The 16,020-nt window shown below is 41.9% G+C and overlaps 1 protein-coding gene across 5 annotated transcripts in view; it reads right to left on the reverse strand.

Annotated features, from left to right (window-relative positions):
* The window catches only part of LRRC20 (leucine rich repeat containing 20), a 576,862-nt gene that overhangs the window by 221,525 nt on the left and 339,317 nt on the right, over positions 1-16,020 (reverse strand). For all 5 annotated transcript variants that reach the window (XM_068257847.1, XM_068257846.1, XM_068257850.1 and 2 more), the window contains exon 4: positions 11,951-12,118. In XM_068257847.1, the coding sequence (XP_068113948.1) occupies positions 11,951-12,118 (168 nt within the window). The remainder of the gene's footprint in view (positions 1-11,950; positions 12,119-16,020) is intronic.

Consider the following 16,020-nt stretch of genomic DNA (forward strand, 5'->3'; position numbering starts at 1 on the left):
AAGGATAACGAGGTATCTTACCTCAATGATGAAATCTTTGTATCATACAAAAGATTTTTATTTAGCGCAGGCAACGCGTTTCCCGGGTCTAAGCTTGCTTCCTCAGGCCAATAAGAGTGCCAAATGATCAGTGGCGGCACCAGGGAGGTGCTTGGGGGTGCTCAAGCACCCCCTAAATTTGTCCAAGCACCCCCAAAGCACTCCCTGGTGTGAACTGACTTCAGGCGTGTAAGAGACGTCTTTTCAGTTCACAGCAGCAGCCCGGAGCAGCAGGCAGGGCTACGGTAAGATGGCCGACCGAAGCCCTGCTCTGCAGACTTGGAGTCTGCAGTGGCAGAGCTTCGGGCGGCCATTTTCCCGTAGCCCTGCTCGCCGGATGCAGGCTGCTCCAGGAAGGAAGAGGCTCGTGGGAGCTGAGCTGCGCGCCACAAGGAGGTCGGAAGAGGAGGAGGTCGGAACAGGAGGTCTTCTGACTAGGTGAGTAAATGGGTTTTTCTTTTCTTTTTCAGGTGGTGCTGCTGATTGGGGTCAGATCTGATAAGGATTGTGCATATTGGGGTCAGATCTGATAAGGATTGTACATATTGGGGTCAGATCTGATAACGGTTGTGCATATTGGGGTCATATCTGATAACGGTTGTGCATATTGGGGTCATATCTGATAACGATTGTGCATATTGGGGTCATATCTGATAACGGTTGTACATATTGGGGTCATATCTGATAACGATTGTGCATATTGGGGTCATATCTGATAACGATTGTGCATATATTGGGGTCATATCTGATAACGATTGTGCATATATTGGGATCATTGAACGTGTTTTTGTTCAAATCTGCTCACATTACGTGTATTTTCTTGAGAAAACCTGCACAATTATGTGAATTTTCTGGGGAAAGGGTCACCAAAACTTGGGCCCTCTGTCTCTGCGTTGCACTTTTAAAGGGAACCCGAGGTGAGAATAATTTTGAGGCTGCCATATTTATCTCCTTTTAAGTAATACCAGCTGCCTGGCTGCCGTGTTGGTCCTCTGCCTCTAATTCTTTCAACCATAGACCCTGAACAAGCATGCAGCAGGTCAGGGGTTTCTGACAATATTGTCAGAACTGACAAGATTAGCTGCATGCTTGTTTCTGGTGTAATTCAGTTCACTACTGCAGCCAATAGATCAGCAGGGCTGCCAGGCAACTAAAATTGTTTAAAAGGAAATAAATATGGCAGCCACCATTATCACTCTCACCCGGGGTTCACTTTAAATTACAGTTAGCCCCGCCCTCATCCGGTCATGACCACGCCGATTTTTCGCCGCACCGCACTTCGCGCGCCGCAGGTTGTAGCCATACCCATTTTTTGCCGCGGCGCGCTAAGCGCGCCGCAGGTCATCAGCTCCCCGGGAATTGGTCCAGCACCTGCATAGCACCCCCTAAAAAAAAATCCTGGAGCCGGCACTGCAAATGATATATACCAGTCAGCATAGGGAGGCTCCTAAATTAACCAATTTGCCCATTTACAAAGATTTTATTATTGGAATGTATAATGTGTATTATTATCTTAAGTAAATGTGTGCCTTTGCATAGCTAATTATCTTTAAAAGCTAGAATCTGCACACAAAAAAAAAAAAAGGAGCAGACCTGTACTTTTACACTTCTGTAATCAGGCATAGTAAAACTTATAATGAGCAGAAACTGAGATATCAGCATAGTCTACCCACTCACAGGAGTCAAGTAATATCACCCAGAATAATTACCATCTATAACTATAACACATGCAATTAACCTCTACTACACTGATCTTATAGTGGAAGAAGTGAAACAATGAGTTTTAATAAATGCAGAATTATGAGCATTAGAATCCTTTAATGGCCCTGAGAAATATGACACTGCACATGTAAGATGTCAGAGATCAGGTCAACAGCTCACAATGGTGCATCATGGTCTGAAATTCAGGATGGCAAATAAGCTAAGTAGAAACACAATTTATTCTTATACAGAGTGAATATGTATGTGAAAAATATTAAAATTAAAGGCCCACCATGGCAAAAAATAATAACATTTAGGCTACTTTCACGCTGCATGCAGTGCATTGTGTCACGTTACGCTTTCCCGCCACAGCTCGTTGTGCGGGCAATGTAAGTCTATGGAGTCAAACATTATAGCAGCACATTGCAGTGTGACGAAAGTAGCGAAATCACTGCAAGCACATCACAAACTCTGCCGTGCCTTGCCGCATGATCTGCAACTACTGCATGGATCATACAGCAATGCAAGTTTATAGCAATGTATTAAATGTAAAAAATCGATCGCAGTAGTGGCGCGCATGCACAGAGTGACGGTAATCCAGTGATGTGCTTCCTGTCCAGGAAGCATTATGCATATTACCCTGTCGGCACACTAAGCCGCAGGACGATTGCACCGCATATTGTGTAAAACTAGCTTAAAAACACATTCATAAGAGATGTACATTTGTCTCAGAGTAAAATGCACTATATAAACTACTGTATTTTTCAGATTATAAGACGCACTTTGCGTCTTATGGTCCGAAGGTTAAAAAAGTGTAGAGGTGTGCAGGAAGCGAGTCTTACTCATCCAGTGCCGCGCTCCACTCTCTGTCCAGAACGGCTGCCTGCCACTGTACAGCTGCAGGTCCCTCGAACGCTTTAACTCTATCTTCTTCTGCATTGGTCCGGGCAGCTACTGTTACAATAGTGGCGTCATGCATGACCCCAGTGCACGTGCTCCGCTCATGTAACAGTAGCCACCTGGACCAATGCGGAAAAAGACGAAGGTCATGCGGATGGGGGACCTGAAGCTGTATAGCAGCAGGCAGATGCTGTGTACAGCTATGTCAAAAGATACCACCCACGCAGGAGGAGAAGAGGGATGCCTAAGAAGATGCCGGTAAAGAAGAGGGATGCCTGCACAAGCTGGAGCGAGGTGGGAGGAGAGCTGTGGCAGGATCAGGTGAGAGCTGAACTGTTAGGTGCTGTTAGTGTAGTGTAGCTCAGTTGGGAGGCAGGAAAGGGTTCGTGTAGTGTAGTGTTGTGTAGTCTAATGTGTAATGTAGTGAAGTGTGATGTAGTGTGCAGTCTAGTCTAGTGTAGTGTAGTGCAGTGTAGTGTAAGTGGTAGGGTACAGCAGGAATTAGTGTAGTGCAGCTCATAGACAGTTTTGGGGGGTAAAAGGTCCATAAGACGCTCCTGCACCATCGACGCACCTAGGTTTAGTTATATTTTTTCCCCCCGATTTTTGTCCTCAAAATGTAGGTGCAGCTTATGGTCCGCACTGGACACACTGTCTTATAGACCGAAAAATATGTTGCAGTCACTCACAACAGGTAGTAGAAATCCGACAAATCTGACAGATTTTGGACTAGTCTAGGAGGAAATTGCTGTGTGATTTGAAAATGCACATAAAATTGCACTGTGAATCGCACAGCAACGTGATTTTTGTGATGCCTTTTGAGACTGGCCACAGTCCCGTGGTGCAGCGCAATGTGACAAAAGTGCTTCTGATGACACAGAGGCGACACAGACTCTGTAGTGCACTGCTGAGCCGTAAGAGCGATACCATTTGCTATGTAATTGCACAGAAGGCAAGGGCACCACAACAATCTATTTAGATCACTCAAAATTCAGTGATGTGCTTCCTGCCCAGCAGGGGGCATGTCACGGAGAGGGGGCAGAGCTATGCAAAACACCCTGTCAGTGCATTTTGCCGCAGGGTGATTGAAACACGAAATGGTGTAGTGCAACTGTCCTGTGGGAGGCTCTCCTGCCTCAGGACAATTGCACCGCACCAAGTATAAAATTAACCTAAATCTTAATAAATAAAAACATGAGAGGCGATAAGTCTGTTTTATACTGAGTAATGTTTGATATAAATTGTCTATGTGAAAAATTAAGAGTATACACACACACACACACACACACACACACACACACACACACACACACACACACACACACGACACACACACACACACGTATATATATATATATATATATATATATATATATATATATATATTTATTTATTTATTTAAATATTTACCCACTTCAGGTTCTGGGGTTTTTATACCTCAAAGTTCCTGACAATTTGGGTATGTCAGCTGTGTCACTATTGATACAGCAATTACTTTTTATTACCGATACCATCAAACCAATATTTCTACAGTTTTTTTCAGGACAAACTAGGCTTTCTTTTGGTAATATTTTTTTCCAAGTATTTTTTTATTTCAACGGCTTAATCAAAGAAAATTAGGCGTGAACGCAAAAATTACGCATTTTTTCATGTCCCCCCTTCCTAATTTTTACATGACAAGTGCCACAATTGTAAAACACCACAAAATACATTACTTGGCTCGTCCTGGTTAAAACAATACTATACATGCCATATTTCATCACTAGTTGGGCATGTAGCGTTCCATTATCATTAGCATGTGCGTCTGTAGCGATTGCATGCGATCACCAGGGCACAAAGTTTGGGGACCTCAGTGCTGCATAGATGCATTGCTAGGCCACAACATTTCGATGCATCTATATAGCATTGGGTCCCGAGCTGTCGCCTTAGTAATCGCATCTGATTGCAAGAGGTTTAGGCTTATTAGTCTGAAAAGGGTTTAAAAAAAAACCTTTATTTTTTGAATGCGCTCACTGTCACTTAAAAAAAAAAAGATCTAACTTTATGTGAGTGATTGCTGGTAGCAGCAATCATTCACTATCTAAAGAATACATGAGCGACGGAAGCGGGCACGTGCACAAGCGTGCCCACACAGGGTGTGCAAACTGGATGTACCTTGTACTTATAGAAATAAGTAGGTAAATACTTGCTATACTTACATAAGATATGTATTCTACTGTCCACATATTGATTTCAGTGAAATTTTATACAGTAAATAAAGAGAAAACGGTTTCAGGCATTTTCCATATTTACTGACTCTGACTGAAGCCAATTCTAATGTAATGTCCACCCTTACCTCTTTACTTCTTCCTACCTGAAATTGTGTATTCATTGCCAGCCTTCCTCCACACTGAGCTTTATAGAAACTGCACTGTCATATCTAGCTTGCTTTGTAAACATGTGAGCACAGCATAGATTGTATTTTGAGCAGCTTCTGCAGAGTGTTGAGGTGTATTTCCCTTCTCAACCTCCTGTCACACTGAATTGATCTCAGCCAACCAGTGAGGAGCAGGAATATGGGAGGGGAGATAACAAGCTTTCCTCTCCATGGTAATGTACCAGAATAGAGCCAGGCTGATGAGATAAGATTCACTACGGCATACACATTTATGCAGGACTGTGGAGTCGGAGTCATTTTTGGGTACCTGAAGTCGGAGTCAGGAAAAATGCACTGACTCTGACTCCTAATGAATTTAAACTGTAATTAAAATAGAAAATATAATAACATGTTCTATTTCTCAGATAATAGTCATCATAAATAATTTATATATACAGTAATAGCCGTGCTTAGTCCATAAAAATGAAATAAATAAATCAAAAAATAGTCACTTGTGCTGATTTATAAAGCATTCCCTGTATTTTTGAAGTCAGATATACATTGTGACATTGTATAGATTGTGACTGTATATATGATGTGTACACAGGAATCTCTTATATATACTAAATAACATCTATGTTGTAAGAATAAAGCCTGATGTGTAGCTGTGTCACTAAATAGAGATGGTCAATGAGATGGAAAAAATTCTGCGCTGATGCTGGTTTATGCAATTGTATGCACTCCCTTTGCTCATGAAATCAAATAATTTGATTTTGTTGTTAAAATTTGATTTGATGACTACGAATTAAAGGGTACCTGAGATGGATGAAAAGACAAGTTTTATACATACCTGGGGCTTCCTCCAGCCCCCTTCAGGCTAATCAGTCCCTCGCTTTCCTCCTCAGCCACCTGGATCTTCTGCTATGAGTCCCGGGAATTCAGCCAGTCAGCGCAGTCCGGCCATGTGCCGCTCCCACAGCCAGGAACATTCTGCACTGCACAATAGTGCTGCGCATGTGTAGTATGCTCCCGGCGGCGGAGTGTGTGCATACGCACTACGCCCGACTGGTTTAAGTGCCTGGACCTATAGCAGAAGATCCAGGTGGCGGAGGAGTACAGCGAGGGACTGATTAGCCTGAAGGGGGCTGAAGGAAGCCCCAGGTATGTATAAACATTTAATTTCATCTGTCTCAGGTTTACTTTGTTACACAGTAGTACTATAATGTACATATGTACATTATACAGAGCTGCAGGGAATCCACAGAGAATGTTGTGCACATTGAACACAGAGGTGTTGTCTATCACCCATAAACCTGGTTCAGATTGTGCCTGAAGAATGTGTTATAGAGGAAGAATCGCCTCATTCTCCTGCAGAGTACCTGCACATCACTCTTACATGTACACACAGTTACATTGCCTAGGGCAGTGATGGCGAACCTTTTAGAGGCCGAGTGCCCAACTGTGACCCAAAATTCACTTATTTATCACAGAGTGCCAACACGGCTATTTATACTGAATCCTGCAGTTTTAGTTAAAAAAGGAAACAAAAATACAACAGATACATAAAAGGCCACACTACATTTGAAATCTGGCAATCACCCCCACGTATAGAAAGCAGAAATGACCCTCATATAAATTCCGCAATCCACCTACACCCAACCCCCATGTTCTCCCCTGAGCATTTTAGCCGGACGCTCCACCCAGGTAATTTTGGTGAGCACCCGGCTGTTTACAGCCCAATAATAACTTTCCTCCTTACTTTGAGAGGCTGCGCATGGTCCACTGCTCTTGTCAGTACAGCAGACGCCACCTACCAGTCTTTCCATTACGCAGGAATGACAAGTAGTCACCCTGCTACTAGCTGCAGTGCATTTCCAAATGCCGCCTTCTTGTCCTGGGGGGGTTGGGGGGGGGTGGGGGGGGGGATGGAAGAAGTCAGCTGAGTCCAAGGTGAGATACAAAAAAATTGAATAAATGGAGAGGAGGGAGTGTAAGCAGGTAAGGTAGCTGTAGGTAGGTAGCTGCAGCAGTAACGCAGTAGGAAAAATAGGTAGCTGTTGCTGGGCGGGCTGTATGGAAAGGTACGTAGTTAGGATTTGGGTGGAAGGAACTGCAGTTAGGTAGCTGCACCTGGGTCGGCTGTAGTAACGGTAGGTAGATATGGCTGAGCAGGCATATGTAGGGTAGGTAGCTGATGCGGGCAAGAGGTAGGGAAGCGAGGGAAGGTACATGCTGCTGGGTGGGCATTCAAGTGGCAGGGAGGGTTGGTACTGTAGGTACTTGCTGCTGCTGGGCGGGCCTAGGAAGGGCAGGAGGGGGAGGGGTGTGTGAGAGAGCGAGAGAGCTGGGTAATGAAAGACAGTGGGGATAATGAGAGAGAGGAGCGTAGTGAGAGGAAAAGAGTAGTAAGAAGAGAGAGAGATAAAAACAAAGTGAAAGAGAACCATGCAGATGCAGTAGGGCTTTTTTTTTTTTTTTTTTTTAAACTACAGACTGTTAGGGAACATTATATAATACTGAATAACTCCACAGTGAAAAGCTTAAGTGGAAAAGACAGGTCCTCTTCCAGGACGTCATAAAGATCCTGCAGGGAGATAAACGAGTCCTCTCCACAGCAGCGTGAGTTTAGGGGGCGGGGCAGGCTGGACTGCGTAGTTCAAAAAGCCAGTCCAGAGCATCTCTGCTTCTGTTCCCTGCCGGCCAAAACTATGAGTTTATTGTCGGGGAGATGAATGCACAGTGAGGAGGCAGGTGAAATAGTCCTCAGATGCCTGCCTCTCTGCACTGTACAAGATTTGAGGTTTCCAGTAGGGAGAAGGAAGAGGAAATTATTTTGTTTAGAAAATAAAGAAAAACAAATCTTTAATATACCAGTTGTGGCAGGCAGCAGCGTGCGTGCCCACAGAGAGGGCTCAGAGTGCCACTAGTCTATGACTAAAAGTATTAGAGGCAGAACATCTACTGAATATTCAGGTAACTGGTATTGTTTAAAAGGGAATAAATATGGCAGCCTCCATAGCCCTCTCACTTCAGTTGTCTTAAAATTCCTAAGTGTTGGCAGTTAAGAGACAAATTTCATGTTACACACTTTCAAGCAACAAGATTGTAATATTCAAATTAGAGAAGTTGGAGTCAGAGGAATCCTAACCTGAGGAGTCGGAGTCGGTGGATTTTTGTCCCGACTCCACAGCCCTGCATTTATGGTTATACTGGAATGCTTGCAATGCAAAGTCAGGATGTAGACTACATAATAAACACAGAGCAGTGGATAAATGTAATTAATTTTATGGCTGACAATCCCACTTTAAATTAGAGAATAATTGTACTTGTCCTAATGTTATTTATAAATCTTAGTATGCGCTGCAATACTTTCTTTGTGTAGTGTAATTACATGTTTTAGCTCTTTATTTTGTAAATGTGTTATTTATTTATTGTATTTATAAAGTGCCAACATTTTACGCAGTGCTGATATTAGGAGTCCTATTTTATTTTTACTTTTTCATTATTTATATCATTAGGGAGCAGATTTGACAATGTAGCATGGATCGTGACAGGGCCTTTTGTGGATACATCAAATTACAATACTGACAGCTTTAATGTATACACTAGAAAACCTGGCACAGGATGGTGTGCAGTTTCTGTTGAACAGAAACTAGCAATGCTGCTATGAGCCCTGAACCAGAAGGGAGTCACGTATGATCAATTGCTGTTCTATTACCAGGCAGACAGTAAAAGTACATTATACTGTGTACAGTCTTCATACAGCATCCCAAACACACATTCCAAGATGGCATGTCACATTTCAAGTCTTGTAGAAGTGACTGGGTAGATTTGAAGCCCCATTGGAAGAAGGGGAGTTATGGTGCTCCTGCTTGTGGTAACTTCTTATACAATACCTGGTAGATGGTCTCCCAGGTCTGAAGGGGGGGGGGGGGGGGGAATAAGGCAGAGTGAAGATAGAGCAGGATCCAGAAAAGTTTTGCTTGTAGGCTCTATGTTTTGTAGTTATGCTACTTGTTGTAGACCAACCATGGCTCAACTGAACAAGCTTTATTTAAAGGACTTCTGTTGTGAAAATCTTAACATTTAAAATATATGTAAACATATACAATTAAAAACTATGTTCCTTCCAGAGTAGAATGAGCCATAAATTACTTTTCTCCTATGTTGCTGTCACTTACAGTAGGTAGTAGAAATCTGACAGAAGTGACAGGTTTTGGACTAGTCCATCTCTTTATAGGGGATTCTCAGGGATATATTTATTTTCAAAAGCACTTAGTGAATGGCAGTTGCTCTGTCCAACTGCCAAAAAGCTGTGTAGCGGAGCAGGGAAGCTGGCCAGCATTATTGCTTAAATCCTTTTTCGGGAATATCTTTATGAAAAATAAAAGCCTTGCCGAGAATCCCCTATGAAGAGATGGACTAGTCCAAAGCCTGTTACTTCTGTCAGATTTCTACTACCTACTGTAAGTGACAGCATTATAGAAGAAAAGTAATTTATGGCTCATTTTACTCTGGAAAAAAATGTACTTCTTATTTGTATGTGTTTGCACACATTTTAAATTTTACAGTTTTTCGCTGTAGTGCCCCTTTAAGTACTGTGTAACCTATCTACTGTGTGCCATTTTCAATCTTAGTATTGTGCATCTGTTGGGGTAAATCACCATAGCTGTTCCTATTGTGATATTCTGGAAGCTGCTAGCTAAATGCTGGCCAGTGTATGCCAATCTTGTAAAACAACTTAAAGAAAACCTGAACTGAAAATTAAAAGTCAAAATAAGCATACACAAGTCATACTTACCTTCCATGTAGTCTACTCCTCAGTGTCTTTCTCCTGTCCCGCATCCTGTTTCTTCACTGTGATCAAGGGAATTTTTCGTCCTCCATTTTGAAAATGGCCATTACCCATAACAGCTTTCTGGTCAGCACACAGTTAAACTGTAACATTGTTCACTTGAGCCATAGGGAAACTGGTACATCAGTTTTCCTCTCAGTTATAACTGACAGCAACTGATATTTTATTGACAGTAACTGATATTTTATTGACAGCAAGTGATATATTTCAGATCTGACAAAATATTGTCAGAACTGGAAGGGATCATTGTCAGAAGAAAATGGTGAGCTCCTGAGAGGAACTGATGGCAAGGTAACTATGTAATGTTCATTTGAAGTGTGTTTATTTTAAATATTTTTACTCAGTACAGGTTCTCTTTAAGTTCCCTACAGAGTTATCACGAAGGTAGAAATGGAAGTTCTAATAACACAGAATAATATGACAAGAGGCTTTCATATACCCACCCTGATGAATCTGAGTATATGCAGCTTCCTCTTCAGGAGGGTACATTGAATGAACTTTCCAAAAACAAAAGAGTACCAATAGTTTCTGAATATCATCAGCAGCTCACTGATGGATTTTGCTTATCACTGGTTATATAATTCAAATAAAGATCCACAAATGGAACTCACAGCAGTCTATTATACAAAAGCACTTGCATCACATATTGAGCATACCTTTCCTTTTTCTCCTATATTTTTCAGATTGTTGGAAGGATGTCAATCAGATGTGCAATTTCTTTACTGTCTATACCTAGCATGTTATATCAACACCTTTAAGTTGACAAGACTAATTCTAGAGTATTCTGTGCTACATTATACTAGATTGCTGTAATGTTCATGTGAGGATTTTGAAGGATATCCATTCGCAACCATAAAACAAGGTATTATCGCCATCTGAAATTATGTTTTACGTGTACATGCTACATCAGGTGACGTTCAAAAATGTAGATCAACACTGAGACACCTTATCTTGTGCAAGGTATATACAGTATATGCACAAAAACTCAAGATTAGAGGCCCGTACCCACAAAGTGATTTTTGTTCGCGATAAATAATTTTTTTCAGGATAAGGCGCAACATCAAATTCGTTAAATGCTGTTTCATGATGCACGGCAATAGTGGCAATGCTAGATTGAATCGCGGAGGATCGTTACGATTCTCTTTGACTTTCATAGGTTTTGCTACAATCGTGTAAACCAGTGGTCCTCAAATTACCGGCCCTCCACACACAAAAAGTGTTACTTATAAATGCGGCAACAGTGCTAGCACCATGTTTCCACATGGAAGCCAGCAAGAAGTCATTTGCTGGCTTCCACTCCAATTCCGTATTAGGTGGCACTGCTGTCCAATTGTATGACAGGTTGTCACCTGGGTATGCTTCACTGTCTGGTGTGCAAAAACATTGTGGTAGTGGTGGGATTAGAGGTAATATAAAAGCAGCGGGTGTGCGCTTGTTTGTAGGTGTGGATAATTTGCAGTCCTTGCAATTAATGGGAAAAGGGGGTTGTTTTGGAGGGACTTTTAAATATATGTACCGGTATTTTGAACACGGATTGCTTTGCGTGTGGGGGATTGTGTTTCAGGCGCTGTTTACACTACCTAGGTTCAATGTAATGTTTTTCTACATCATTTTATGTACACTCCGGCCCCCCAGCAGTCTAAAGTATGTTGACCCGGCCCATGACTAAAAACGTTTGGGGACCCCTGGTGTAAATGGTCATTTACACAATAGTTTGTTAACGGCAGCATCAACAATGCTTGCAGATTTGGCAAGATGGAACAGGGAACGATCGTTTATTGGCGGAGATCCCTGACCCATCTGGCCATGGGTACTTATTAGTTAAAAGCAAGTTCACAGAAAATGTTAAAATGATTACGTTTAACCACATTAAAATCAAAGTGCAGTACTGAATGTAATTATCTGCAATAACATATCATTATAGCAAGACAAAAGCGTTCACATTCATGAATTTTTAAATTATTAAATGGCTTTGCTCCAGTCCCAGGTACGCACATTTAAAATTACACACATCTAATTTTAACTGCTGTGTATTTAGGGCTTCAATTATATAGCAATAAAATGAAATGTTTTACACGGTTGCCTTGTGTGTCACCTACCTGTGATCTCATTGCTTTCAAGGTTGATGGTCTCCAAAGATGGTATTCTTATTAACTCTTCTGGAAATGTTGCAAACTTGTTTCTACATAAATTTATACTTTTCAGGTTTGGTAGATTGCAGATTTCAGCATGAAGCTTCTCAAGAAGATTTCCTTCCAAATTTAATTCTAAAATATAAAACACAGTGATATTAAAATGTTTGTCCAAAAGAGATTTGCCTTTGCTATTAATAAAGGACAAATATTGCAAAAATGTGTCAAATTTAAAATACGCGTGTATTAGTTGTAAGCAGTGATGAGCGAAAATGCAAATATTCTTTTCGCTGAATATTCGCCAAAATAAAAACAATTTTCGCTTCGACAAGCAAAAATTCACCCAAATATTTTAGCGTTTATTTTCGCCTAATGTCCACGAATTTCGCGGTAAATTGCAAAGCCCCCTTACAAGCTAGAATCACCAAATTAGCCGAGTATGTTAAGGAGAATAGTGGGTATAAGGGGAAAAAATTATTTTTCAAAAAGACCTTACAGTTATGGAGGAAATCAATTTTAAAGTTACGATAGGAAAAAAATATACATTTATGTTATTTTTTTTTGTTAAATGCCTCAATATACATAGTGATTTGAATAAAAAAAAATTATTATATGAAGTGCACGTGTCAGTATTATTATAGTGCCAGGGGAGCAGCGGCTCGGTCACAGTGACCATCACCCCCATAAGTCAGGTCCAGGAGAAGCAGGCAGTGTACATATCCCATAAAATGACAGAAGTGGGGGGAGCAGCGGCTTGGTCAGAGTGACCATAACCCCCATAAGTCAGGTCCAGGAGGAGCAGGCAATGTACACATCCAATAAAATGACAGTGCTCGGGGGAGCAGCAGCTCGATCAAAGTGTCCATCACCCCCATAAGTTAGGAGAAGCAGGCAGTGTACATATCCCATAAAATGACAGAAGTGGGGGGAGCAGCGGATTGGTCAGAGTGACCATAACCCCCATAAGTCAGGTCCAGGAGGAGCAGGCAATGTACACATCCAATAAAATGACAGTGCTCGGGGGAGCAGCAGCTCGATCAAAGTGTCCATCACCCCCATAAGTCAGGAGAAGCAGGCAGTGTACATATCCCATTAAATGACAGAAGTGGGGGGAGCAGCGGCTTGGTCAGAGTGACCATAACCCCCATAAGTCAGGTCCAGGAGAAGCAGGCAGTGTACATATCCCATAAAATGACAGTGGCCGGGGGGGTGGGGCAGCGTCTTGGTCTGTGTGACCATCACCCCCATAAGTCAGGAGAAGCTGGCAGTGTACATATCCCTTAAAATGACAGTGGCGGGGGGGGGGGGCAGCGTCTTGGTCTGTGTGACCATCATTCCCATAAGTCAGGAGAAGCTGGCAGTGTACAAGTACAAATAAAAAAAAACATCAGAACATTGGCTTGGACACAGCGACCATGCTTGAGGCCCCATTCACACTAGAGCGTTATGCCGGCGATTTCGGCAAAATGCTCAAACGCTAGCGCTTTTGAAAGTGCTTTTCAAACCTGTCCAGTCCCATATTATATGGGACTTTCATATTCATATGGACTGGGGGTTTGAATAAGGCTGGGAGTTTGAAGAGTGTTATTTATGTTTTTATATACTGTTGAGGGCCATACTAACAGATTGATATTTACATAAGTGTAAATCATTCACTACTCCCAATTGCCTGCAAGCTGTTTATGCAGTCACACAGAGCAACAGGGAGCTTTGGACATCCCAATTACTGCATAACATTTTGCACTTGTGCAACCAGCCATAGTCTGTGGTGCGGCTGCGTTGCGGAACTTGCACACAGTCAAGGCAGAGACCTGCAAAGACACAACTGCAGATTTCAGCCCTGCCTTCGTAATGAGGAGACTCTAGACACTGCCAAGCCCGGTCCGCCGGCCAGAGGGACACACGCCCAGCCACTGGACAAACCTGTACAGGCTTGCCAGCAACTTTATAAAGTGAGATTACTCCAGGCATCCTTGCCTTTCCTACTACTGGCTCTCTGAGTGTGCTCTATTTCTTGTCTTTATCCTAGATTGTCTGTTTTTGTCACTTAAAGTAGGCAGTAGAAATGTATTAGATCTGACAGATGTTGGTTTAATCCATCTCTTCACTAGGGATTCTCAAGAATTCCTTTATTTTCAAAAACACTCCATGGATGACAGTAGCACGATCCAACACAGAATAGTGTGCAAAGGAGGACATTGGTTTTCCAGCACTATTGCAAAGGTCCATTTCAGGGAGTGTTTTTGAAATACTTTGAATCCCCCATGAAGAGATGGTCGACTCTAGTCCAAAAACTGTCAAATCTGTTAGATTATTACTAGCTGCTGTACTGGCTAGCTGCTGTAAGTGGCAGCTACATAGGGACAAACACATTTATCATGGATATTACTCAGAGAAAAATGTTCAACTATTACACAAATCCTGGATTACAGTGAAAATTAGCTCAACCAAACCCTTGATTTGCTTTAGAGTTGACAGTGAAAAATGTAACGTACACTTTTTAGAGATTTAAATAAATACACACAAAATCCTTTAACTAAACAAAACAAACACACACACACACAGTTTAACCACTTTACTCCCGCCCGTACGAATTTCTCCGTCCCTTTTTCCATCCTTTAACCCCCAGGGACAGAGAAATCCGTACTTTCCGCGCTCCCGCCGCTGCCCGCGCTCCCGCTTGCTCTAGCGCGCATTCCTGTGGGTAAACACGCTGCCAGCCGCTCGCCCGGAGATCAATGAACAGGAAAATCCATTCCCGTTCGTTGATCTAAGACCCGCAATGATCCGCTGCTTTTCCGCTAAGCTGCGCGATCATTGTGAAAAAAAAAAAACTTACCCAGCCTCCTACTACTTCCTCCAAGCGTCCGGAAGGACGCTTGGAGGTCGCATTAAACAAAAAGTTACTGGTGCCATCTTGTTGCCAAATAGTAAAACTACACCCTAAACATTTTTCACATACAAATGAATTAGTTATACACAAAAAATTAACTCATTACCTCCCACACTCCCCATTTTTTTTTTTTTTTGTAATTAAAAAAAATTAAAAAATTTACAATTAAAAAAAATACATAAATAGTTACCTTAGGGACTGAACTTTTTAAATATTTATGTCAGGAGGGTACAACACTGTTACTTTATAAACTATGGGCTTGTAATTAGGGATGGACGCAAAACTGAAAAAAATGCACCTTTATTTCCAAATAAAATATTGGCGCCAAACATTGTGATAGGGACATAATTTAAACGGTTTTATAACCGGGATAAATAGGCATATACATTTAATGGGTTTTAATTACAGTAGCATGCCTTATTTAAAAACTATAATGGCCGAAAACTGAAAAATAATTAATTTTTTGCCCACATTTTTCCTATTTTCCCATTAAAACACATTTAGAATAAAAGAATTCTTGGCATAATGTCCCACCTAAAGAAAGCCTAATTGGTGTCGGAAAAAACAAGATATAGTTCATTTCATTGTGATAAGTAATGATAAAGCTATAGACAAATGAATGGAAGGAGCGCTGAAAGGTGAAAATTGCTCTGGTGCTCAAGGGGTAAAACCCCTCAGTGGTGAAGTGGTTAAAGGAGAAAAATTATTAGCATCGCAAAGTCTGTTTCTGTAACCAGGACCTGCACAGGCTAGCACATTTAATTTAAAGCAAACCTGGAACATTGAAAACCACTTAAAAAACGTACAGCCTGAGTCTTAACAACCCCCCCCCCCGACATCATCGGTAACCTTTTCACCACTCTCCAACGGTTATTTCCTTGTTAACCTCTGGAGTATGGCTGCTGTGGGGTGGGCAAGGCGGCTACCTAGACATTAGCAAGATGGATAGTGGGTGTGTTTTTGAATGCAATAGGTGTCTTGTAGGCACCCTATTACAGCTGTTGCCACCCCTTCTGGTTTAAACTTTCGACAAATGTTGGACAAGTGGCCTCTTCTGGCGTTGAATGGAGGATTGTGGCAAATGGGGGCAGCTTAGAATGGCAATTTTTGCACTCACCACTGTGTTTCCAAATGAAGATTGGGT

Source organism: Hyperolius riggenbachi, chromosome 10 (assembly GCF_040937935.1).
Source record: "Hyperolius riggenbachi isolate aHypRig1 chromosome 10, aHypRig1.pri, whole genome shotgun sequence".
Lineage (NCBI taxonomy): Eukaryota > Metazoa > Chordata > Amphibia > Anura > Hyperoliidae > Hyperolius > Hyperolius riggenbachi.